This window comes from Marasmius oreades, chromosome 10 (genome assembly GCF_018924745.1).
Source record: "Marasmius oreades isolate 03SP1 chromosome 10, whole genome shotgun sequence".
NCBI lineage: Eukaryota > Fungi > Basidiomycota > Agaricomycetes > Agaricales > Marasmiaceae > Marasmius > Marasmius oreades.
In genome coordinates this window covers 1,043,052-1,067,130 of record NC_057332.1, presented here as the reverse complement: position 1 = coordinate 1,067,130, position 24,079 = coordinate 1,043,052, and the positions used below count along the sequence as shown (strand labels likewise).

Below are 24,079 nucleotides of genomic sequence, written 5' to 3'. Positions count from 1 at the left end.
TGTGTAAAGACGTGAATCAATAGTGTAGCTAGAGTAAAAAATGTATAATGATAATGATGATGCTGCTATGTAAGAGAGACGATGGATTGTGCGAAAAGAGTTGTAGAGAGGAGAGAGAGAAGCTGGTAACTGGAAAAAGTGCAGGCCAAAACGTCCGTTCTGTCGACAACAAATGGGGATTGGCGCCTACCCATGTACAGAAGGAGGTAAGAGGCAGGGAGGGGTAGGCGATACGGGTAAAACAGAAAAGAAAGATGAAGAGGTGGGAACGAACCAGGGCATCCAATGACTGTAGGGAGAGGGGTTGGTCGTAGAACCATTGCAGATAGAACTATATAGTACAAATCCAGAGATCAGATAAAAATAATACGGCAGCCATGGTACGAAGCCAGGAACAGGGTAGAACCTCGTAGAGAACGAATGAGATCGAGTTGATGGATTGGAGGAAGCCTGGAAGTTGTACGACAGAAGTAAATCCAAGAGGCAGAACGTGTTGCCCGTAAATAAAGAGACTGAAACCAGATCGAATGAGGGCGTCTGTTACTGTCGAGACGCAACGATGAATAGTAGCGGAAGGAAAGAACAGAATACAAGTACACGTATCAAGAGAAATGAGGGGAGCACCGTGCATATGACTACGCCTATACGGGAGTGGGAGACCTTTCCTCGGAAGTGCCGCTGATAACGGAAGTTGGTGTGACTGATCCACTCCTTACAACTGGAGCTGTGAGATGTGGGCAATTGGCGTATCCTTGCAGCCTTGGTGACGAAGAGAGAAGAAATTCAACACTATCAGACGAGGACGACCGCGAAAGATCCTCAGTGGGAGAATTGGTCTCGGAACTCGAACAGCCGTTCAACTCAGTTCCAGTGTAAAAGCAAAATCTGGAGAAGTGAAATTTAGCGACAAGCTGAACCCAGGAAAGACAAATTTTATCCTCACCTGCTCAGAAACTGATGATAGTTCGTGCTCTCGGATTCAATATCCCGCGCCAAAGCGGCCGTGAGCGTCGAGATAAAATCATCCGTACAGGGCGACGACGAGGTTGAACTGTTTGACGAAGGCGATGACAACGCCGGCGTTGCTTCCGACAGCGGAGACGCAATAGGCGGCATCAAAAAGGCACTTTGAGTTTCAAGCGCCAAGTCCGACATCGACCTTGGTGTGACATCGAGCGGGGAAAGCGTGAAGTACTCTGCGGAAGACACGCAAAATGATGTCGTTATGCCCCCCTCGTCCGACGACGACGATTCAAAATCCATGACGCCCGCGGGCGTCCTTTTCAACCGAGGTGTATTTTCGAGAACGTCCAAATCATACCCGCGATGATGGTTTCTCGTGAGTCGTTCTTTCTGTAATGGAGAGGGGACGTCCTCCAAGTCAGATGAAACGAAAGGTGAGGGTTGGAAGGTATCATCGTCGCACTCCCTGGGCGACCCAGGAATTGGCTTCCGTGAGACATGCTTTAAGTTGTTCTTAGGGGACGTAGTGGGATGGGAATTCATTCTGGCGTGTCTGCTCCGAGAAAAGGTTGCCGTTGGAGACGGTGGCACCCAAGTTTCACTGAAGGACGAACCAAAATCGTAGCGATCAGCAAGGGACTTGCTGGCCTTGAAATCAGGTAGCGGTTTTCTCTGATGAGTTACGCGACGTGCTCCCATCATGGACGAAGCGTTCAGCTCGCTATCCTGCTTCTGGGCCACCTCTTCAAGCCTATTTCGAAGGGCTGATATATCCCCAGAGGAACGGGAATCTTCAATGGAGGTGCGCCTACTTTCCGCGGGGGGCTGAGACTGCCTGAAGAAGGAAATCATGTAGTCCTTTCCACCATTGTTATCCCAAAATTCTCTCCCACCGACGGTATAACGTATAGCCACCATCATCGTCTTCTCCTCTAATCGTGCCAACATATCGTTCAACTTTATCACGAAGGTAAAAACATCCACGTTGCCGGAAACAGATTCCACATACTTGGCGGTAACCTCGCTAGTGGTTTGCCAATCATCGAAAGTAAACCTGGCAGCTACCCATTTCTGGTAGGCTAAATTCTTGACCCTGACACGTCCCACTACCGATGAAAGCTCCGGTAGTAATTTCATCTGCTCCAATGCCACGTTCGCGGCTGAATTGATCATCGAGGGCATATTGACAACCTTCATCGTCAGATTCTTCTTGTCGTCTCTTCCGAAGATAAAAGCGGGGAAATCACTATCTGTTTCGTCAGTTGGACTCCCATCCCGCGATACAGCGAGAGGTTTCTGTTCCGCTAAGAACAACTTCACCCGCTCAAGACACGTGTCGAACTTAACGGCCTTCGGGATGGTCGGCGTCGAGGGTTCGCTCTTGCTGGAAATGCCGCTCAAGCCGAGCTTGAGGCTACCACTTAACGAAGATCTTTTGAGGGACGATTTTACCGGCTGACCTGACTTGTTGCGAATCACAGATGGGACAGGGGTTTCGGGTGAGGTAGGTAGTGTTGACTTGGGGAGTGAAAGGATGCCGGGACGATAGACATGAGATTCTGACAAGGTTCGATGTATAGGAGTCTTGTCAACGACTGTAGGGGTGGGTGTCACGGTGGATGTTGATGGCTTTGGGGTAGCATCCTTTGCAAGCTCTTGTTTGAACTCCTCCTCCGATGAAGAAGAATCAACGACAGAGAGGTGGGCCCGTGTAATCTCTTTCTTTGAGCGAGGTGGACGAGAAGGCGTGAGGGTGGCTTGAGAAGGTGTCGTGACTCTCAGAAGAGGTCGAGATTTGGATTGAGGGGACAGAAGAGCTGGGTCCGAGGAAGTGTTGGGTCTCACCCGCCTACGCAGGCTTATCGGACCCGACTTCTCATCTTCTGGAGGGGTGGCGTGCTGCACAGTTATCTGGACTGGGCTCGCAGTCGCTTTTGGGGGCGATACAAATTGAGCTGCTGCCGTATTTATGCGAGACGACGACGAGCCCCTGCGAGGAATGATAGGAAGAGGTGCACCCGTACTATTAGAGTGCCGAGACATAACCGGCGTTGAAATCGTGGACATTATGTGTGGTTGAATCGTCGCGATCATTAAGTGTAACTGCAAATAAGATGAATATGAAAAAGCAATGTCAAAGCCAAGATTGTCATGAAACGTACTTAAACAGAAACGCTATACCTAAATGAACTGCAAAGACCGTTTTCTGATAGATGATTGGGATGGTTCCTCGTCGGCGAGATCGTAGCTAATTGACAGACCGCTCTTCCAGTGAGTGAACAAGAACTTGACAGTAAGACCATTACTCACAAGCACCGCCGATACTGACTGAGACCTGAACTGACCACGAGCTTGGACCGATTGAACGAAGAGCTCGTCGAGCGAGATGAGCACCAGATGGCTAGTAGCAACGAGCAGTACAATGCCTCAGGCTCAGGCGGCTTGGGTAGGGGGCGTGGTGGGGACCTCGGAGGGAGGGTAGCTAGGGGGCGCGGAACAGATTCTTTAAAGCGGTTTTATTTCAATACAGCCGCGCTCACGTGCAAAAAATAGCGTCATTACGTTCTCGTAATGGTATTTGCTTAAGTAAGTACACCATCCCCACCTAGTCCCGCTTGTCCCAACTGCTCCTCAAGCGGATGTTTCTCTTCTGTGCCTCTTCCAAGGTAATATTCCGGGCCTTTTCTCTTATTTATTGCTCTGAAAAATCCCATTTCCTGCAGGAAAAAATGCCAGTGTGCCTGACTAGCCTGCCGGATGACGCTTTGATGATACAACGGGCGGTTACTGGTTACCAGCCTTCCCGCAGCCGTCGGAACCCACGATCGCACGACAATCAAATCAATGTCAGCGGTCGTGCGAAACATGTGGAATAAAACTCAACAACGCCGACTCGGATATTCACAAAACCAAGTCAAGGTCAATAAACTTTGTGCGAGATGTCTTTCTTTTCCTTTTCTTCAAGGGACTGCAGGGTCGACCGCGCCCAACCGCGCTTCCTATTTCCTGGTTTTCTCCTACTCGGAGGATTATCAACCAACACCGCGTAGGTCGCGAAGGATGACGCAGCGACGCAGTGACACCCCTTCTCTTTGACTTACAAACTGCATCAGTTCTTGGAAATCCAGAAAACACGAAGAAAACATCTTGTTTTACTCGCTTCACCTTCAAAATTAGAACCAGAACTACGAGTAAAGCACAGCCATAGCTCGTGGCGTTCGAGTTTGCCATATACCTGGGCATTGTACTTCGCTACCCATTAAGGCCGCTAGCAAACATAAACTTGTGGCTGGGGATACTTGGGAGGGGACGAAACTGTTCCGTTGGCCCTATGCGCATCATGCGGGTGTACCGCCTACCGCTGGAGAATGGACCAACAACACGAACTGCGGCGCTTCATCGCGGCCATGCCGGTTTCCTTTCCTTTGCTTCCCCACAAAGCGATGCGATTAACCAGATCAAAATACCAGGGTTACATTAAAGCTCGTCCAATCAAAAGATTTTCGGCGTTTTGGCTATATGATTACAGGAGGAGGACAAGTCCACTGGTAGCCCTACAACAACGTTACTTTAGAGCTTATGGTTGCTGAATTTTCTTTTCCTTTCGACTTCTCTCTGCGACAGTTTGAAAAGTTTCCATTCCTCAACTTTGCCGACGGACCCGAATCCAGCTCACCGCATAATCATAATGTAGGCGTCTACCTATTCCGCACCGACCTATCCGGCTCCATACCAAAGTTCTGGAAACTACTTGCCCTTTTCACGGCCGTCGGGATCTCAACAGGATGTCTTTCTTTCAATCTTGCTACCCGACCTCTCCTTCCATATCAATACAATTGGCGCCCGACTCGAGCCACTCGCCGCTTGAGTGGCGCCTGTCTAAACGATTCGGGGTGAAACAACGACGGGTATGCTTTTACTTGTGGGGAATTAAATTGATTTTCAGCAGCGGCCGAGATTCTATTATGTGGCAGTCACGTCAAGCTACGACCCATTGGCCGTTGGGTTTTTTCCTGTGGGTGATCAATTCCGAATTGTTTATGTCTTTCATCGACTCTACTCCCATCAAATCGTCCCGCTGGCGTCGGTTTCTAGTATAAGCTCCGGCTTCCATGAATATTAATAAACTCGCTTCCTCGAATGAAATTTGAATGGGCAGGAAGTCTAAGTAGTGGTGTGTGTTCGATTCGACCACCCCCAGCTGTCGAAGAGAATTGAGACCTGCCCCAGGTTTCCTTCTCTTCCCCCACAAGTTCCCCAGATCTAGAACACGGTCATCCAATGCCTTACCCCACATTCCACATGCCGAGGGGAATCATGGGTTGCCCACGGACGACGACACTTTGGGGACTCGGAGTAGAGATCCTACTACCACGGTGATAACTTAAGATGGCCTCTTCTGTTCAGGAAAAGCTGTACTAGTCACATTGTCAACGGTATCTCTGCGACTCAGTGGCCAAGATACACGGGCCGGACTTCTTGACGTCCTGCTTACTTTACTCTGTTTCATCCGGAGCCTTTGGAATATACTGAATCCACAGTATTACTGATACCATCAGGTAACGTGAGTTTCTTGCTCAATAAAGTCACAATTGACGACTCATTCACGGTCCGTACTTGAAGCTTGACGTCTTGCTCAACTTTACTCTGTCTGGCTCTTGAATATACATACCATCATCAAATAACGTGAGTCTCTTGCTCAGCATCTGGAACTTGGAACTGGCATTTGAAGTGAATACAATTCCGGATCACAACTTCCGACTTCACCCGCTTTGGGCGGAACTATTCGAAGATGGCCATCCAACAACATTCATCGATCATTGTTGGGCGGCAGAAAGTTGTTGGTACAAACACCTAGACTCGCATTGGGCGCACATACTTGCCTCATGACTTCCTTGGCACCTTACCTCACCCTCAGATCTTTCCGCACCCCTCCGAGTCTGAACTAACCACCGTAAGTTACCTAGTGTTAATAGTGAGGTTCATTTGAGCTTCCTTTTCGGCCCACTCCTATGTAGAGTCCGTAGTAAGTCACTACATGCACTGGTCAAACCCCCCAACCCCTTTCAACTCGGAAATTTGGGACGAGCTGGGGTGCTCACTTGTGAGCTCAAATCACGACAACAGCTGCGAGTCAGACGGGCAGCGTCTCGAGTTCCGACTCGGAGGACTCCAAGAGCCTGCGCACATTACACAAGGGCGTCTATTGTGTCTTGGGGTAAAAACGGAAACTTCAAGTCCCCATTAACTGGTCAAGGTCCAGGGGTGTTTCCGCCTCCCACTACTCTCGACCGGTCCGTCGAAGAACCTGTCGAAGTTTGGAAGTTCCACGGCTCTAGGGAGTGGGCGGGCTTGCAAGAGGAAGTGGAGGTTTTCCACGCCCCGCCCCCCGACGGGACCAACCTTTTCCGCACGGGAAAAGATATCCACGGCTCCCGGGTCGTCTGTGATTGGCCGGGGGCGGGGGCGGGGCGCAGGCTCTCGATACCAGCGTTGAACGTTGAACGTTGGACGCCACGTTTCACTTGTGGACTTGGTACATAATGTTTCCTGAAAATCCGATTCGGAACACTACTAGGCGTAAGTCCTTAACTCGAAATTCGAAAGTGAGTTCGATCAAGGTCAACGAGCTTCACAGGGTTGGTGGAATCGGGATCATACTCAGTTCGAAACAGAGCTTGCCGGTCGATGAGGTGCTTTAGTACTTTTAGTACAGGGTTGGGGCAATTTAGCCTTGGGGTCAAATCAGACTTGCATGTGCCTATCGCCCGATTTGAGGGTCAGGAAAGCCTGTTTTATGTAAGGAAAGTGTCACCTTTGTCTAACAATCCAGCCCCTAGCTTATCCCTTTTGGCCCTTCTGAAGAACATACCAAATGGGGGGGAAAGATGTGCAGCAGCCGCTCCTGCTCCTAATAGATTTAGGCTGGTCCGAGTCGCATCCGAGCTTGCCGCCCGTTACGAGTCTAACGATCTGCGTGCAATCGTGACATCGAATCGACACCAAGATCGTGTTGACAAGGGGGTGTTGATAGAAAGATCAGGTGAGTTTGGTTGTCGGGGAACCGTCTGTGGATTGAAGATCGAAGGTGTGTGTAAAATTATATGGAGGTAATCCTACCCACAGTAATCTGTGTTGAGTTGGTTAGGACTTGGATAAAAATACAACTAATTGAACGTTAAGTTACACTACAAGTGCCGAAGATAAAGATAAAATAGAACGTATCGTAAAATCCTGTAATCCATCCACAATGGCTCGGAGTCATTTCGAACCTTTCTATGAGGGCATCGTCTCCACTAATGCTCCAAAGGGTAAATTCATCCCGATAAGATCAGCCTTCGGTTTTCTGCGGAAGGGACCAAGAACGAGCTCTCATTCCTCTTTCATGGAACTTGGCCCTAGTCCGATACAAGAAGGAACCTTCAATTTGAATCAGAAAAGCTCTGTCATATCACGCTTCCTGCAAATCCTCGCTCCTCTTCCACCTTTTTCGCGTGCTCGCCTATATGCAAAAGACAATGTAAGTCAACATTCAATTGGAAATGATGAAAATCACGTTTGCTTACCAGCCAAAGGGACGAACACGCTCAGTGTTCTCATCGCATTGACAATCACATCTAGCTCTCCCTCAAGCGCGTATGCGGGCAATGACGTCATCGTGCCCACAGCCACCGCATTCAGCAGCCGAATGTAGAGCTTCGCGACTGATAGCCAACATGCCTAAAAAGCACAGTCATAAAAAGAACAATGAATAAGTGACCTGATCGGAAAAAGAAGGGGGCGAAAAGAATTGGGGAAAAGAAAACTCACACTGACTAAGGGGTCCAGATATTCATAGTCTCCCTGACTCAACTGCCTTATCAACGACATGATGAAGTTCGCAGCTTGGAGTGGAACAGACCCATTGCTTAGGTCAATCTCCGACGATTGAACGACACCACCGTGTAGGTGGATATTGCAGACATTCACGAGTGTGTGCACCGAGAACAGTTCGACATCCAGAAATGGGGCTTGAGTTCGCCATGCTTCGTAGCCGACAAAGAAAGGTACACAGCTCGAGAATCGTTGGAGAGCGTGAAGAGTTTTATTATACTCAACCCAATATGTGTCCGTTTTGTTGGATGCTGGGGGGGAGTTGATGACGGATAGAATCGGGGATGAATTGAGCGGGAAACCGCATGGGCTTGAAACGCTTGAACACTCACCTGATGCCAACCGAAACGTCCTTTCATACAACGTAGCTGCTTTCGCCTTCAACGCGGGCATGTAAACGCCAGAGAAGCTGGAGTCATTGTTCATCACTTCTTCATCCTGTACCGCACATCAATCTCTAAGAAGAGTGTGAGCGGAAATAATCAAAAGGGAAACATACCGGTGGTTCAGGCCAAGGTGTCTTTATCCGCCCTCGATGATGTTCCCCATCCGGCAAAGCGACTGGTAACCCATTTGCTACAGACCAGCATCGATCCACCATGAATACCTGCCAGAACGCCGAGATTCTATTTCGTAATTCAAAACTATTTTTGGGGGGCGGTATCGGTATTGGCGAGGCTCCGGATGGTCCCAGTCCTGTGATTAGACCGGGAAGTGGATTAGAGCTTGTTGAAGGCGAATTGTCCGAGCGGTAGGAAGCACCTTGAGAGGAGAAGCTTTTTGGGTGTTGGAGCTGATGTAGTCCGAGACCTACCGCGAGTCTTGCAGCGGAAAAGGAGTGGCAATAACCTTCTAAGATCCGACTGTTGGAGAAGAGATATACGGCCAGTAAACACGACGCCTGGACAACATCAGAGAGTCGGTCCGAGTTGTCCAGGGCAACAGTGATTTCGTGAAGGGTGCGCGTGAGGAAATTGTTCTCTAACTCGACGAGGAATGGTGAACGTGCAAAATAACATGCGAGGAGGTAGATCGAGTTCCATAATGCAGGATGAGGTTCGGTAACTTGTTGATGCATTTGCTGAACATGAAGATGGGGAGATTTGGTAGGATCGAAGCGAGAGAAATCCCCGTCGAACCAGCACTGATGACGATGGGCGTAGAATATATCCAACCTGAGATCATGTATTAGCCGGCCAAGTCGGAAATTCCCATCGCAATAAAATAACGCACAGAATCTGCTTGTTTTCTTCCGGAAGCGGTGATTTTGGGTCCCAATGCAACAGGTTAGAGAAGGAAGTGTTCACAAGGCCGTTATTAAAGGGGTTGGAGAATTCCATGTTGGAACCGGAGATGCTGATACTCAAAAGTTGATCCAGGTCCACCTCATTGTCGCTACCTGTAGCAAAGGGACTCCCAGTAACGGACCTCGATACAGGACCCAAAGAACCGCTGGAGGATGATGCCGAGGAGGACGCAGAAAAGCTAGGCCATCCTGCGACCGAGACTGGGCGGGAACCACCCACGTCGGCAAGAGTCGAGAAATCGATGTTGTCCAAGTCTGGAAGGCCGAGTAGTTGGGCGGTATCATGAAGTTGTACCGGTGGATCATACAATCCGGGTGAACCAGACGACGCAGCAGCTGTACCACTTTCGCCGTCTTCAGGTCCTTCAAGCTCTCGTATTCGTTCTTCCAACATCGCGAGCTTCTCCTTCAGTTTCTGGGTCCGGCTCTTTTGCTTCTTGTCTTCGTATTCGCATTCTCCATCCCTCTTCATCTTGATACATGACGAACAGACTGGTCGTTTACCATCGCATTTCTGTAATACAGGTCAGTCCGGTGTAGAAGGGTGAATAATAGGTTGTAACGCACGAGTTTCCGCTTGCTTCAGGACACAATTAATGAGAACGACGTGTCTCATAGAGAGCCAGTGAAACTCACCGACATGCTAAACATGCAAGGCCTCTTTGGAGCGGTGTAGACTTTTCTATTTTGCGGGTGGGAGGCATTTTGCGGGTCTCGATTAGAGAAGTGTAGGAGTGGAGAATAGAACAGGAAGGAGAAGAAAGAAAACCTCAGCGCTCATAGTATACTGTAAGCATGACAATGCAATTAGTGTGACGGAGATCAGCATCATTATATCAATACAGAAGTTCGCCACTTTCTGGGACCCTGCCGGAAGCTGTCGGAAGTGAACTATTCCGGCCTTTTGGCGACGGTCTGTTGGTTACGTTGGGTGTTTCAAAGAGTTGAAGTAAGACGGGAAGATACAACATATAGTGGCGTTCGAGGCTCGAGCCGCAGTTGGCTTTGCCTTGGTCTGGCCAACGAGTCAACGTTTCAACAACCGCACGCGACCTGCGGAAGTCTTTCGGCTCTTCCGTGCAACGTGTCTCGGCAACGTCGGCTTTTGTAAATTTAAATTCGCTGCTTTGCAGAAAAATCCTTAGTTGTGCCGTGATGCGATAACTTGTTAGAGAAAAAGTAGTATGATCGAAACGAAAAGGAATCATACTTACACGGAGAGAAAGTACCTTGCGCGCACGCCGGAGATAAGATGTAGCACTTCTAATTTACTACTGCGATCAACGGTACCAAAAAAAACATATTTGGTCGCCATTTGCACTACATTGCACTGAAGCTAGAGAACAAATGAAGAAAAATATCTATGTTCGGTCGTAAGATGATAGTCGGCATTCAAGCCAGATCAATCCTTCGTAATCCTTCGTAATCAGGTTAGAAAAATGGGAAATGAAACGTGCACGTGATAGATCGTGATATATACATCTTCTAATGTCGTGACCGTAAACTCATCGTACGCGTCCTCATGGTCGGGACTAGGAAAACAAATCCATCGTTAACCGGGTGAACAGTAAAGGACAAAAACAAAAAGGAACACATACACATCCTCAAACCATTTATATCCTTCACCCTGGCCTTGTTCAAGCCGCTCCTCAACAACACCACACGCACGCACGACCATGCAAGTAGGAGAACACCAAATGCAACGGCAATCAACCAATACAACGGCGAGAGGCGGAAAGAGCCTCCGAAGACGACGTGGAGAGGAGGCGTGTAAACAATGAACATGCTCAAACATGCACCGGCAATGATACCGACAAAGTTCCATTTGTTGCCAATAACGTTGCGACCGAATGGGAAAGATAGACGGGCTTTTACTGCAAAGACCTGTCGAGGGATGATCGATGAGCATTAGGGAGGGATGGAAGCGGACAGGGGAGTACATACGTTGAAACATTGGATGATGAAAATCGAGAGGTAAACTAGAAGATAGACGAAATCAGTTTATTCATCTCAACGAATGGGCGAAACTCACCTATTGACTGAGCTTGACCGAGAGCATCTACTTGTTTCTCTGCACTTATTGTTTCTCCGCGACCGTTGACGAAGGGTGGACTGTCCTTCATAAAGTACTGAATAGCTATTGAGGTCTGTCAGTAAAGCTCATTGTACGGGAACAATAAAGTTCACTCACAACCCGACTGTTGTGCACGCTTCAAATCCGTCGGAGAGAACCCGTTTACCCAAAATACCACAAAATAGGCTACCATCTCCCCAATAGCCATAATGAGCCCTGCCTCCAAGTAAGAGTAACTGAGTAACTTGGCGTCGACCAGCTTCTCATCATCCGATTTTTCAAAGCGATCTTCCCACCACACCTTGGTGAACGGTGCCTTGAGAGACGAAAAGACGCCAGAAATCCGGCTTGGGGGGATAGCTTGTCCGGTCTCAGAATCGCGGCGCAACGTTTTTGTACGACGGAGAGCACGTCGTTTACGAGTGAGGATGGATTGTTCGTTGACGGGTTTCCGAGGTATCATACGCATTAACCCGTCTATTGTTTCGGGTTTGTCCCAAGCGAAGGATAGCTTGTCATCGGAGGTTCAGTTTAAAGACTCAAATTGGCTGTCGTCACTCACAGCAACCAAAAGTTCGAACCCTAGATCAATAACCAAAATTAAAATGGCCGTCAAAGGAGCCGGAATTGGGACAACAACATCTGTAGGAGATGGAGGTTAGCCTGACAAACCAAAGTGCACAGGCGAGAAGAGGACGCGCATAGTAACTGGGGAAGAACTTCTGGAGTACTGTGGGTAACAGTGTATCTAAGTATGGCAAGCGTGGTGAGCGAACGGCTTCTGCGCCACATAAAAAGGATAGAAACATACTGGATCGATCGCTTGAGGTTAACGAAGATTTGCCTGCCTTCGGCCACACCCTCTGTCCGGGTATTAGATCGAAGAACGAAACGCAGGCGGATAAAAAACCACTCACTGACAGTAGAAGCAAAGTTATCGTCTGGCGGCATACCAATAATCAGGGCCATAAAGTCGAATTAAAAAGGAGGAACATACCCAACAAAATCATTTTCGCTGCCTCCTTTGAGACGTCAGAACCGGAAAGGTTCATCGCAATACCCAGATCCGCCTTTTTAAGTGCAGGTGAGTCATTCACACCATCGCCAGTCACTCCAACAATATGCCCGAGTGCTTGCGCGCGTTTGACTGCAAACCGGGATATCAGTTTGTAAGGAATATAATAGGGAGAGTTTGAATCTGACCGATCTCGAGTTTGTGCTTAGGACTAGTCCTTGCGAAAACTATTTCTTGTTTATTGAAGACTACGACAAGTCCATGAGCTTCAGCAAGAATGGTGGTAATTTAGAGCCTTACTTTGATCCCATTGCCACCCTTGAAGATGATCGATATCATCACCATGTACAACAATCGCATGGACTTCGTCGTCGTAAATTTCCTCTACCGGTCTTCCAGTCTTAGCCGCTAACGTTTCCCGGGTATCTCCGATGATGAGGTTGATTTTCCGTGCGATAGCCTCCGCTGTTTTAGGGTGGTCGCCTGCAGACAAGCAGTCAGTTTAGCCTTTTAGAATTCTGAGCGAATGTACCAACCAGTGACCATCATAACCTTAATCCCGGCCAACCTTAGAGTGCCGATAGCCTCTCGAACTCCATGTTTCGGTGGGTCTTCCAACGACACGAGCCCTACGAAACAGTAACCTTCACTAGGATATCTGCCGTCGTTCCGCGAAAACTCGTGATTTGAAGGATATTCACGCGAGGGGAGGAGAAGCTGAGCGCAGGCGATCACACGGTGGCCTCGGGATGCCATGTACTGGTGAATATCGGATAGGGCTCGTAAGGGGAAGTGAAGCAAGGATTGCCATGCTGGAACTCACATCGTAAGCCTCTTCATATCTTTTCTTGAAATCCTCCGTAATCGGGGAAGCCATAATCTCTCCGTCGTCTTTGACATGCAGATAGGTTGTACATTTTGCTAGCACTCTTTCGGGCGCTCCTTTGATGTAAGACGTGAGGACTCCAGTAGGATGGGGTTTCTCCAACTAGAGTAACCGAAGATTGTGTTATTTGTATCTTCAAGATGACTTGAGCGAGCAAAATGTCTTACGATAACCAGAGCCCATTTGTTGGTTGAATTGAACGGAATTTCGAAAACCCTTTTCCATCTCCTGACGTACTCGTCGAAGGCTCTCAAATAACGACCCGCGAATCTTGTCAGGCCAGTTTCGGTGGCATCTCCCAAAATTTGTCGTTGGTCTAACGGCACATCCGTACGATCAAACTTCACCCTAGAATTGAGCGCCGCGATGTCGACGAGTTCTTGCATGCCCGGAGCTTCCATTGAGAACATTGCTACATCATCTTCGTCATTGTTGGACTGGAATGCAGAATACATTTTGTTGCCGTTCCAAAGGTTGGTTACCTAACTGAGGATTAGACCGTGTACGTTGAAAGAGGAGGAAGCGAACCTACCGTCATCATGTTTCTTGTTAATGTTCCAGTCTTATCCGTGGCCAACATCGTCAAGCTTCCCAGGGTCTCAACTCCTTGTAAATCCTTGACCAGCACTCCTTGTTCGCTCATCCTCTTCGCGGCAATACTCAGGAGCAATGTGACAACACTAGGCAATCCTTCTGGGACAAAAGCAACCAATATTGACACGGCAAATGTCACAGTCTGGGCGGCTCTTCCTTTGTAAACCGTAGTTATTCCGACGACGAAGAAAACGATGGCAAAAATGATAGCGATCGCGGATATTTGGATAACGAAGCGACCAATTTCACGCGCCAACGGAGCTTCGTTGCCCTCTTCTCCTGATGTCAACTTGGCGACCTGACCTGAACATTGGGTGTAAGTTCCAATTAGGTGGCACTCGAAACACTAAGAGAACACAGGACACCCACCAATCAAAGTATGATCCCCAGTTCTCGCTACAACCCCCCATCCTTCTCCATTGACCACCAAAGTTGAATTAAAAACCTATGCATGGTAGTCGATGAGCAAGGAGGCGCGAATCGATCGGGGAAAACGAACCAGATTTTCAGCCTCAACGGGCCTCGCCTTACTTCCCGCCAATAAAGGCCGTCGTTCCTGTGGTTCAGATTCGCCTGTGAGACTGCTGTTATCGACTTTGAGATCTGTGGCACTAAAAATGACAAGATCTGCCGGTGTTTTGTCTCCGACTCTCTAAGGCATTTGACGCTCTGTTATCGATGCATTCAGATTCGGAGAGGAAAAGGGTCGACGTACAATTAAAACAACATCGCCTTTCACGAGCTCACTCGCGGGGATGTTTCTTAATGTACCATCCCTAACTACATGGCAGGTAGGGGGAATCATAGCGAGGAATGACGCGAGGATAGCTTCGGATTTTTGAACCTGATACCAGTCGATGAAAGCGTTCAGGAAGGCTACAGCAATAAGAATTGCTCCGAGATATGTGTTCGCGAAGTTGTTCTAGAATATGAACGTTTGATTTCGTGAGCGGTGAGCATACAAAATACCGTGGCGTACCTTGAAATCAATGCCAAGAAGGATGTACTCCAAAATACCGGCGAGAATCAACAAGATGTTGAACATAGTCAGGAGACGGTCGATATACTAGCAATCGTAAATCATCAGAACTGTGAAACTGTTCGTATGAACAAAAGAACTGACCTTCCTAAGCGCACTCTTCTTCTTCGGCGGAGTCAATACATTCTTTCCATCTTTCGCTGACCTTTCGCTTGCTTCTTGTTCCGATAGCCCGAATGAGTTCCCAGGTTCCTTGGTATCTACCTCCGTGTTGAGCTGGGAACCAAGCGATTCGATAGGGAGTGTGTGTTCCGTTATGTCTACAGGCTTTTCGTCGAGATTTCCTGTTCCTTTGGCTTCGGTAGATGGTTGTTCGAGATGCTCATACCCAGCTGCTGCCAGTTCTCTGTCCTCCTGAGTGAGCGTCCGTTTAACCTCAACGCCCCCTGGGCGTCTCTTCTCGGACTGTTCATGATTTTCTGGAAGGGGGTTTTCGGGAAAGGCGACAGCTCGAACGTTCGCAGGAATAGTGGATTGCTCCGAGTCGTCGTGGCCGCCTTGAGATTGGTCTGGGACACAAACTTTAGGTTTTTCTTCCATGACTATGCAGGAGAGTGAGACAGGGAAGAAAGTAGCCCGAGAAATATTGTCAGATAAAGCACACTTTTATCTGGCAAAAAATAGAATTGATCATAAGAGGAACGATTGACAGAGTGCGGTACTTTGTTGATTGGTTCCGCCGCCAGATGATGACAGCACAGAGGTAACGAACGGCCAAAATCCCTCGACCCGTCCAGAACAGATTTCCAATGTACGCGTGCTACACGTGCGCATGCTTTTGTGTTGTCCTTGCTAACCATATAATGAGGGTGGAGCCACATATCCCCATGAAATTCCATGGACATCGCGAGTCCACCTGAAATATTTGCCACAGATACGAAGTGCACGGGAGAAGTTTTACCAGAGCATATGTCGGTTCCATGGGAATGTTGTTGATTGACATTAGATAAAACCAGAATCACAGGAGCCTGGTCAAAAATCAGGGGAGTTTAGTTGTAAGGGTCCATGCATATGGGTCCATGATCGCTCGAAAACAGGCTCCTCAACCACGTGACACGTTTGTTGCTAACTGGAATTCCAGCACCCCTGATCAAGCGGATAGTCGTGCGATCATGGCCAGCATTGAAGAAAGGTCCTATCTTCAATCACTCGTAGTGCAGACTCTACGTCCATGACAGGCTCGATGGTTTTATTCAGGTGGGTGGCTCTTTTTCCTCTTCAGATCAACCAGTAGACCGCAAACTTGTAGCTTGAATGGTTAAAACGTTGAACTGTCACAAAGTACGGAAGATTCATAAGCAAACTACAGACGACTTCTCGATAGGAAAGGCAGGACCCCAGGCAGTGCCCTAAAATGCCTGAGCCCTGACTTCTATTGAGTTCTATCCGGACGCCAGCCAAATTTCTATCCGGACACGCCTCAGGTATTTAGCGCTATTTTCTGGGGTCCTAGAAAGGCTCACTTGCACTTGTCAGGCCCGCCTGTGTGCTGATTGTAATCGTGGATCTTCTTTTGATGACCTTCTCAAGCGAGACTGTCCCTGACGGTAGGTGTTATCTGTGAAAACCGCCTTCCAACTGCCTAAAAACAACCACAGCCTCTGTTATACGGATACAAAGCTACCTGCCCTGCTCGTCCTCACGGAAAGCACTAGCAATTGCTTCCACCATCCAGTCCGCGGCAATTGTACTGGTAGGACTGTCTAAGTTCATCCAGAGATGTCCCGCCCTGTTTCCTCCCGAGTTTATGATTAGCCTTGCAACGCGTGGAAGCCCGGTGAAGATGGTCCTTCCTTTTGATGTTCCGGACGACGCGGAGAGATGGGTTGATGAACAAGACAGGCGAAATAATGGATGCTTTGACGACTCTGACGTCAGTCCCATATCAACCAGCTTCCTGCCTCTTCTGCACATGTCTCTCCGTGAAATCGAACGGTCGTGAGTTTTTCTATCATTATGCTCACAGCTCGCAACTCATACTACCTACTCAAGGCTTTCTTCCGCCAACGATGTACTGGCATCCCCGTTCCTGTCACCAGTTGGGTCACAGTGAGCTACAATCCCAAGAAGTTGAACGATTTACACCGGCGGACGCTGAGATGTTTCCAAGTCTCAGACTCCACGGCACTTGAGACGTCGTATTTCATCCCAAGAATTGGTCCGGACGCCTATCCTCCCATGACAAGCCGCCTCCAATGGTGTGGGAAATGCTGGTCACCAGGTGTTGAATCTGAATAGTCAAGAATCGTCTGAACCCTTGGAAGTGACAAATCCGTGAAACATAAGACTCCTTTCGAAGCGGGAGAGTGGAATCCTGCCCCACGGTTGGATCTAACAGCTGATTTCTCGTCCTTCTTATAAAGAAACACCTGAAAGTATAATGGTTTACATCATTCAATAATGGCCGAATACGCACACTTATCCAACATCAACACTGAATTTGCAGACGCCCTTGCAAAACTGCCTCCTGCTCCACCTGTTCTTTCAGAAGACTTGGCTATTTGTCGAGAAAACTATCCCACTAAAGTTATTCCTGCTTGTCATGCATTGTTTGAGGGCTACATGCCTCCAGGTGTGTTCCTTTCGTTACACTTAACTGATCGCACTCGCTGATACTTCGATCCCGCGTCAGAGTCCGCCTACAAAGTAACGGATCGTCGTATCGACGTCGACGGGGCGCAATTGCTGGCTAGGTGTGTGGTACCGACACCGAAAACTGGGGAAGATGGGAAGTTCCCTTTACTGTTCTGGATTCACGGAGGGGGTGAGATCATCTGCATTTGCGTTGGATTTCTCGACTAATTATGAGGGCTCCTGAACAGGCTGGACTATCGGTGGTGTTGATTGGGATGATTATAAGGTTCGGAAGTTGGCCGTAGACCAACGAATCTCTGTTGTCAATATTGATTACAGGTACATAGTAGTTCATCCTAATCCTACCGATGACCGGAACTCATTCCTATTTCAGGTTGGCGCCAGAAAACCCTTTCCCAGCTGCTCCTAATGACTGCCTGGCTGCTCTCAAATACGTCAGTGAATCACGATTTACGCCTTTGCTTATTCAACGTTAACGCTACTTTCTTTTTCCAGGTCGCGTCCAATGAGGAATCCTTCTCGGCAGATTTATCAAGAGGATTCCTGATTGGAGGTATGTCGGCTGGAGGGAATCTCACAGCAGTCACTACCCATCAGTACCTCGACGATCCTCTCTCCAAGAGTAAGCCACTCACCGGGCAGCTACTTGTGGCTCCCATAATCTGTCATCCCAAGGCGTACCCCGAGGCGTGAGTACTAAAATATTTGGTCACAGCAGGAGGGAACGTTTTGCTGATATTGAACGGTACAGGTACAAGTCCCAACTACTGTCGATGGAGCAGAACAAGAATGCCCCTATCTTGAGCCGAAGTATGATGAATGCTTTCTTAAGTAAGGCAGTTGTCAGCACCGAATCGCCTCGACACTTAATCACACGAGTGCAGACTGGTACCAGGGCAACCCATCGGATCCCCGATTGTCCCCGTTACTTTTCCCGTCTCACAAGTTCAAGGTTCTTCCTCCCGCCTTCGTTCAAGTCTATGGGATGGACCCGTTAAGGGACGATGGTCTGTTGTACGAGAAGGTAATGAGAGAGAATGGGGTTAAGACCAAACTTGAGATGTAAGTTTCTTCATCTCCATCAAGATCGCTCACCCCTGAATCTCTCACCGAAGATATCCCGGCGTACCCCACGCATTTGAACTCGCCGCTCCCTCGACAAAGCTTTGCCGCAAGTTCGTCGATGACTTTGAGAAAGGCGTGCAATGGTTACTACATGCTGTATGAGTGGTTGTAACAATATGTATTGTAAAGTTAGCGACGCAGCTACTTGGCTATGTTCCAGAATGGATACAGTAAATTGTGGACTCCCGATACGAAGATCACAGTAAGTGGCGGGAACATTCAATGACCTCTCACGGTAAATCTTAGCAAAAAAAAGACGGCAATAAATGGCGAAAAGGGCGAAAAGGGCGTTAAAAAAAGCTCACTCTCACTACTCACCCCATATCGCGACCCGCATCTAGAATATGGAGACTTGGTTTTATTTCATCGGTCCACATCTGAGTATCACCCTCGAATCGAGGGTGATTTTCGTTACCTGGTGGCGATAAGGCCTGCCGAACATTCTCCACCCGTTTTATTACTTAATCTTTTTACAAAACAACCCGGCAGCCGGGTTTCAATCCATCCCGCATAGCCGTAAGAATGACATCTCGAACCGGGGCATTTCTAAAGATTTCTATCTTTTTCTCGCCCACACTCATTGTTACCGCCCCTGGATTCTACAACCCCAAACCGCTCTCCATCTACCCTCGGACTGTTCCACAACCCTTACACAAAGCAATGGTCTACACGCTCCTTCACCCTAGTGTAAAGCACAGTACATATTCAGGTATATTTACATCTCGTTGACAATATACTTTCCGCACAGAAAACACCAAAAATCGTGCTTATGTACGCAAGTTCAACTGGTATACGGCACATATCTGTTAGTCTTGCCAAAGTTGAAGGCGTTGTCGAGTGTATCACGTTAAAGGCACGCTGTCACATGCCAGGAAATTTAAATTCCCACTGTGACCGGGCTGCAGTCGAGTACCACTTCGCCTCATGTAATACGTTACCATACGCGCAACCAAGGCGTTTTATGAACCACGACCTTACCCCGCGACTGGCTTCATTTCGCGACACCTACCAGACATGTGCGGACGCTATTATGCTGGTTCCACGCGCTCACCATGAGGATCTTCATGGATGAAAAATTAAAAGGAATCAGGATGGAACTACCATCATTCGGGGTGCGTTTTCACGAGTCTTTTCATTCTACGGATGTGTCAATATCATAACATGCGTAGGTAATTGCGTAGCATCATGAGTATGTTCGTTGTCGGGCCTGGCACCAAAGGGACGTTTTTTCCATATAGGGTCGGCGATATTCCACAGTCGGGAGGACAGTACTCACTCTTGTGCTCACTCTGTGAGTGCGGGACTCCGAGATGACGACAAGTTTCCACCTCCACATTTTCTCAGTTTCGACATTTGACCCATTTGATTATTTGATCATTATGGCGTTTAGGGTCAAATTTACATACGGTTACCGCCCAGTTACCACGTTTTCCGAAATGATTCACACCTATCAGCAAGCTATCAGAAAAATTTTATCTCGCCTTGGTCCTTACTTCACCCTTTCCTTTATGGAAATACGGGAATTGCTTACTGCCGCCTGTTCAGGTATAAAAGAGCAGCCAACTTCCTGTTCTACTTTTCATCCCCCATCTCTCTTGCGATCGAAACGAATCATTGTACACTTGACGCGTCCGCACCTTTATCTCAGTTTGTTTCCTACCCTCCAACGTTCAACTTACCACTTCACCATGGTCCGCCTTGCAACTCTCTTCTTCCTCGTTGCTTCCCTCTACACCGTACTGGCTGTCCCCGTGCCGTCCAACTCCAGTACTGGAGACTCGCTCGAACAGCGCAGTCAATTCTGGGGGCGTGTGAGTACCCGACTCTACAAAACTCGTTCCTGACTCAATTTAAATTTTAATGTTTGATAGGCCACATTCTTCTATGGTACGTTGGCGGTTCTGAACACTTAACCACTTGGAACTTATTCCTGTTCGATCGATGTAGTTGGCTTAGGAAACTGTGGATGGAACAGTGTTGATTCCGACTGGGTGGTGGCCCTATCATTGGGCTCAAACTACGACAACGGTGCCCATTGTGGTCGGGTAAGTGATAATAAAAAAAATACTCGATGGGAGTTCGACCTCATTCCCTCTCTTTGTTCTTAGAACGTTCGAGTCAATGCCAACGGTGTCTCCCGGACGGCCACAGTTGTAGACTCGTGCCCCTCATGTGGATGGGGAGATCTCGGTCAGTCTGTCTTCCGTTTTTCTCTCGTCCGATGGTTGCTAATGTTTCGCCCATCGTTATTTTAAGACATGTCCCCATCCTTCTTCCAGAATTTTGCCTCGCTTGATGCCGGCGTCTTCCAAATGTCTTGGGATTGGGCTTGAAAGCCACTCTCATTTCTAGACCTATAGAATCCTCAACCATAGAGGCAAGTAGCAGGAATCTCCTTGCCAAATCGTAGAAGAAAAAAAAGATAGAGTGCACTGGGTGCAACTGTATTGTACCGGGTCTTTTGTGTATTTTTTGATGTCGTTTGTTGTTTTTTTATTCTCTCCTACGTATCCTTTTTATTTCGGGTATTACTAAACCGCGGTTGGACGTCGACGGTCGCGAGGCACGGTTCACTTGAGGTGGATGTCTCTTACCCGTTCCTCCCGGTGGCGAAAGGGCTTGTTTGTTGTAGTGTTACGAAAATTATTATACTTAACGTAGAATCCTTGTTCTAGAAATTCAGATACTTATCATTATCGTTGTAAACATCCTTACTACGGGTGTTCAAAATTGCAATATTCAACGTTCAATGTTTAAGCCGAGTGTGTTCGATTCCAGTGGCGCAGTGGATTTCAAGCCTGTTCGCTAGCTATATTACTGGGGCGTTTAATGTCATCTCGCATGTGTCCAGTACATGTCATGCAGAATAGACCCAAAAACAATAGTAACTTTATTGTTTTTGGGTCTGTTCTCTGCGAGATGACAACAAATAGATAGATAGATTGCACGGTATGGACCCAAAAACAATAGTAACTTTATTGTTTTTGGGTCTGTTCTCTGCGAGATGACAACAAATAGATAGATAGATTGCACGGTATGGACCCATTTGCTGGCCATAGCGATAGCTGATCTGACGCGACGTAATAATTACAATTTTATAGTACAATGTCTTTGATAAAGTGCATTCATTACAACAGACCATCCGAAGGAGATCTAGAAGAGCTTTAGCTTTCCGACATGAGGGAAAAATTGAAGATATAAACATATCAACAGGAATAATAAACTAATTCTAACTTCTACAGGATTATCATTTTTACATACATCGAGTCAATTCTGGTGGCACGAACGACATGGAAGTTCGACCCACGAAAGGAACTTGGGAAGCAACAGTTCTGGCTAGCCTACTGTATGTGGGTTGCACCCTTCAGCCATTTAATTAATTTTTATGTTGTAGATGGCTACATCTATAGTACTGTTCCGAGCCGTTAACAACAAGCCCAAAAGTAGTACATGTGCCGCGTAGTGAACCTTGTACGTAGTCTTCAGCCCATCATGAGAACGTTGATCAATAATGTCGAGTGGGATAGGACTAGAGTAAAACAACGCGGCGGTGGACAGGAAGGTAAAGCTAGCTGCCGCTTTCGTTACTTACGGTTGTCCCCCCGAGAGTCCAGCAGCGTAGCGCGAATACCGATCTGTCTGATCATCTAACGCGGTAGCGGGACAGGGGAAACTAAGAAACGGGAAGGAGTGGGGGCTGGTAGGAACTTTGAATACAGCAGGCTGTGAACATCTTGGTGTGTGGATGGTTTGAGTTGCTTCCACGGACCGCTCATCCGGCTCCAGAATTTTCTTTGAATTATGCAAACCTCCGATCCTAGTGTGGCTCATTTACCCTTTTGTTTCTTTTTCTCCCTAAGATTTTGCCCACTGCGGAAGGAAAAGGACACAACGTACATGTTACCAAAGTCCATGGGATATCTGGGGGCAACCCGTCGGGAAGAGCTCTGAATTGAGAGAATTAAGACGAGATGGACGGTAGTATTTAGTATAACCGTTAGCTGATGGTGTCGCGCCTCCTTCGTGATCTGGAACCATCTGCATCAGCAGTCAATGTCGACTCCCGCCCACCTCCCGCACCCGTGTGAGTTCACTGACTCCGAGAGCGTCGCAAACTTGTCTTTCAGCCTTCACATCATCGGTCGACCGTTCTGAGACCGAAATTTAGATTCATTGATATCGTGCTAGCCCACACCTTCCTCATCACACTTCAGACGATTCCACATCCAGCGAGTGTATATATTCAAGGCCCCCTCCACAACAACATGGCGCAAGTTTCGAATGCTGGGGATAGCTTACCAACCGTCATGAGGGAGAAGAGGAAGGAGAGGGATACATCACCAGAAGAAGATGGCGAGGCGGAGCGTTACAGTCAGGCGAAGAAACGAATATCAGAGTCTCGAGACTCAGAGGGATTCAGCCGTCGAGACATGAACGGGTTTGGCGGTGGGAACCACACGCCAACTGTAGCTTTCCTCGGGCCTTTAGGCACATACTCTCACCAGGTATATCTCCTAATAACCCCCCCTCCTGTCGTAGATGGTTTAGCTTCATTTTACCAGGCTGCATACGAACGGTTCCACGAAACAGCCGACTTTGTCGAGAAGGGCAGGATATCCGGTGAGTCTATCAAATGAAGCTGATTATGGGTCAGAGTTTGATTGTTAGAATTTCCTCAGATGTCTTTGATGCGCTGGGAGAAGTAGACTTTGGTGTGATACCTCAAGAAAACACCATCTTCGGTCCTGTCGTGGAGACGTATGATGCATTACGAAACATCGATTCTAGTTTCATATGTGGGGAGGTCACTCTGAAGGTCCAACACTGTCTGCTTGTCAGAGCGGGAGTGAATATTTCAGATATTACTTGTGTCATGAGTCACGAACAGGTGTGTGGATGGTCTCAGAAACATGTATGGGATGGAATTGACGTTCGCAGTAGGCTTTAGGTCAATGCAATGGATTTCTCACGAAACACTTACCCGACGCTGCAACGACGAAGATGACCTCGACTGCGGCGGCAGCTGAGACTGTTTCCAAGTCAGCTGGATCTACCTGTGCGGCGATATGTTCCAAGCTATGTTTGAAGATGTTTGAAGGTTTAGAACTTTTACGTGAGGGTATTCAGGATGAGAGTTGTGCGTGATTTTTCGCTCTCTTTATGATCTGTCCCCGTCACTGACGTTCTTCAAGCTAACTATACCCGCTTCTATGTCATGGCAAAAGATGCCAGGGCCGCTCTACCTACACCACACAATACACCCCACGCTCATGCTCTACTCCGAGTCGATTCGAATGCGGAAAGCAACGGCGGCGATATCGCAAATGTGATAAAGGCGCTTGAAATACCTATAGCACGAATAGACCGTCGACCCGCTTCGAATGGAAAGCCTTTCAATGATTTATATTTCATCGAGTTACGAGACTCCTCGTGCCCTCCAAACGGCTACCCGACCAAATGGGATGAAAAAGTGCAAGATGCGATGGAGCGTATACGGGCCGCAGGTGCAGAGGTCAAGTTACTCGGGCTGTGGTAGATTTGCTTATTGACGCCCGATATGTTCGGGGCTCATGCAACAGAGGTAAAGAAGACTCAGGTGTGGACAACTA

At 48.0% G+C, this 24,079-nt stretch overlaps 8 protein-coding genes across 8 annotated transcripts; 4 read left to right on the top strand and 4 right to left on the bottom strand.

Annotated features, from left to right (window-relative positions):
• Window positions 1–331: 331 nt before the first annotated feature.
• E1B28_002397 (uncharacterized protein) lies at window positions 332–631 on the bottom strand (the record flags this gene model as incomplete). Its single annotated transcript, XM_043159314.1, has 1 exon — window positions 332–631. The coding sequence occupies one exon, from the start codon at window positions 629–631 to the stop codon at window positions 332–334; it is 300 nt and encodes a 99-aa protein (XP_043002914.1).
• A 10-nt stretch (window positions 632–641) lies between these two features.
• E1B28_002396 (uncharacterized protein) lies at window positions 642–3,030 on the bottom strand (the record flags this gene model as incomplete). The annotated part of the gene is made up of 2 exons (XM_043159313.1): window positions 642–885; window positions 944–3,030. The coding sequence occupies 2 exons, from the start codon at window positions 3,028–3,030 to the stop codon at window positions 642–644; spliced, it is 2,331 nt and encodes a 776-aa protein (XP_043002913.1).
• A 2,760-nt stretch (window positions 3,031–5,790) lies between these two features.
• E1B28_002395 (uncharacterized protein) lies at window positions 5,791–10,182 on the bottom strand. The gene is made up of 9 exons (XM_043159312.1): window positions 9,779–10,182; window positions 9,710–9,722; window positions 9,070–9,656; window positions 8,336–9,011; window positions 8,169–8,274; window positions 7,774–8,087; window positions 7,530–7,683; window positions 6,779–7,465; window positions 5,791–6,724 (listed from the first exon to the last, which is right to left on the bottom strand). The coding sequence occupies exons 1-8, from the start codon at window positions 9,844–9,846 to the stop codon at window positions 7,410–7,412; spliced, it is 1,974 nt and encodes a 657-aa protein (XP_043002912.1). The 5' UTR covers window positions 9,847–10,182; the 3' UTR covers window positions 5,791–6,724; window positions 6,779–7,409.
• Window positions 10,183–10,399: 217 nt separating this feature from the next.
• Window positions 10,400–15,474, bottom strand: E1B28_002394 (uncharacterized protein). The gene is made up of 21 exons (XM_043159311.1): window positions 14,835–15,474; window positions 14,691–14,777; window positions 14,427–14,633; window positions 14,211–14,363; window positions 14,081–14,156; window positions 13,650–14,014; window positions 13,285–13,599; window positions 13,055–13,219; window positions 12,768–12,990; window positions 12,532–12,714; window positions 12,420–12,479; window positions 12,214–12,363; window positions 12,134–12,157; window positions 12,028–12,079; window positions 11,918–11,964; window positions 11,779–11,858; window positions 11,334–11,727; window positions 11,175–11,279; window positions 11,087–11,121; window positions 10,741–11,026; window positions 10,400–10,674 (listed from the first exon to the last, which is right to left on the bottom strand). Exons 1-21 carry the CDS (start codon window positions 15,288–15,290, stop codon window positions 10,628–10,630), a joined length of 3,510 nt encoding a protein of 1,169 aa, XP_043002911.1. The 5' UTR covers window positions 15,291–15,474; the 3' UTR covers window positions 10,400–10,627.
• A 792-nt stretch (window positions 15,475–16,266) lies between these two features.
• On the top strand, window positions 16,267–16,803 carry E1B28_002393 (uncharacterized protein; the record flags this gene model as incomplete). Its single annotated transcript, XM_043159310.1, has 3 exons — window positions 16,267–16,297; window positions 16,349–16,688; window positions 16,743–16,803. The coding sequence occupies 3 exons, from the start codon at window positions 16,267–16,269 to the stop codon at window positions 16,801–16,803; spliced, it is 432 nt and encodes a 143-aa protein (XP_043002910.1).
• A 347-nt stretch (window positions 16,804–17,150) lies between these two features.
• On the top strand, window positions 17,151–18,572 carry E1B28_002392 (uncharacterized protein; the record flags this gene model as incomplete). The annotated part of the gene is made up of 8 exons (XM_043159309.1): window positions 17,151–17,322; window positions 17,383–17,514; window positions 17,573–17,663; window positions 17,719–17,779; window positions 17,841–18,034; window positions 18,097–18,176; window positions 18,230–18,407; window positions 18,461–18,572. 8 exons carry the CDS (start codon window positions 17,151–17,153, stop codon window positions 18,570–18,572), a joined length of 1,020 nt encoding a protein of 339 aa, XP_043002909.1.
• An 813-nt stretch (window positions 18,573–19,385) lies between these two features.
• On the top strand, window positions 19,386–21,250 carry E1B28_002391 (uncharacterized protein). The gene is made up of 6 exons (XM_043159308.1): window positions 19,386–19,582; window positions 19,640–20,281; window positions 20,342–20,357; window positions 20,418–20,515; window positions 20,579–20,660; window positions 20,727–21,250. Exons 2-6 carry the CDS (start codon window positions 19,781–19,783, stop codon window positions 20,801–20,803), a joined length of 774 nt encoding a protein of 257 aa, XP_043002908.1. The 5' UTR covers window positions 19,386–19,582; window positions 19,640–19,780; the 3' UTR covers window positions 20,804–21,250.
• A 1,243-nt stretch (window positions 21,251–22,493) lies between these two features.
• Window positions 22,494–24,006, top strand: E1B28_002390 (uncharacterized protein; the record flags this gene model as incomplete). The annotated part of the gene is made up of 5 exons (XM_043159307.1): window positions 22,494–22,975; window positions 23,033–23,090; window positions 23,150–23,358; window positions 23,412–23,607; window positions 23,663–24,006. Exons 1-5 carry the CDS (start codon window positions 22,736–22,738, stop codon window positions 24,004–24,006), a joined length of 1,047 nt encoding a protein of 348 aa, XP_043002907.1. The 5' UTR covers window positions 22,494–22,735.
• Between the last annotated feature and the right edge of the window lie 73 nt (window positions 24,007–24,079).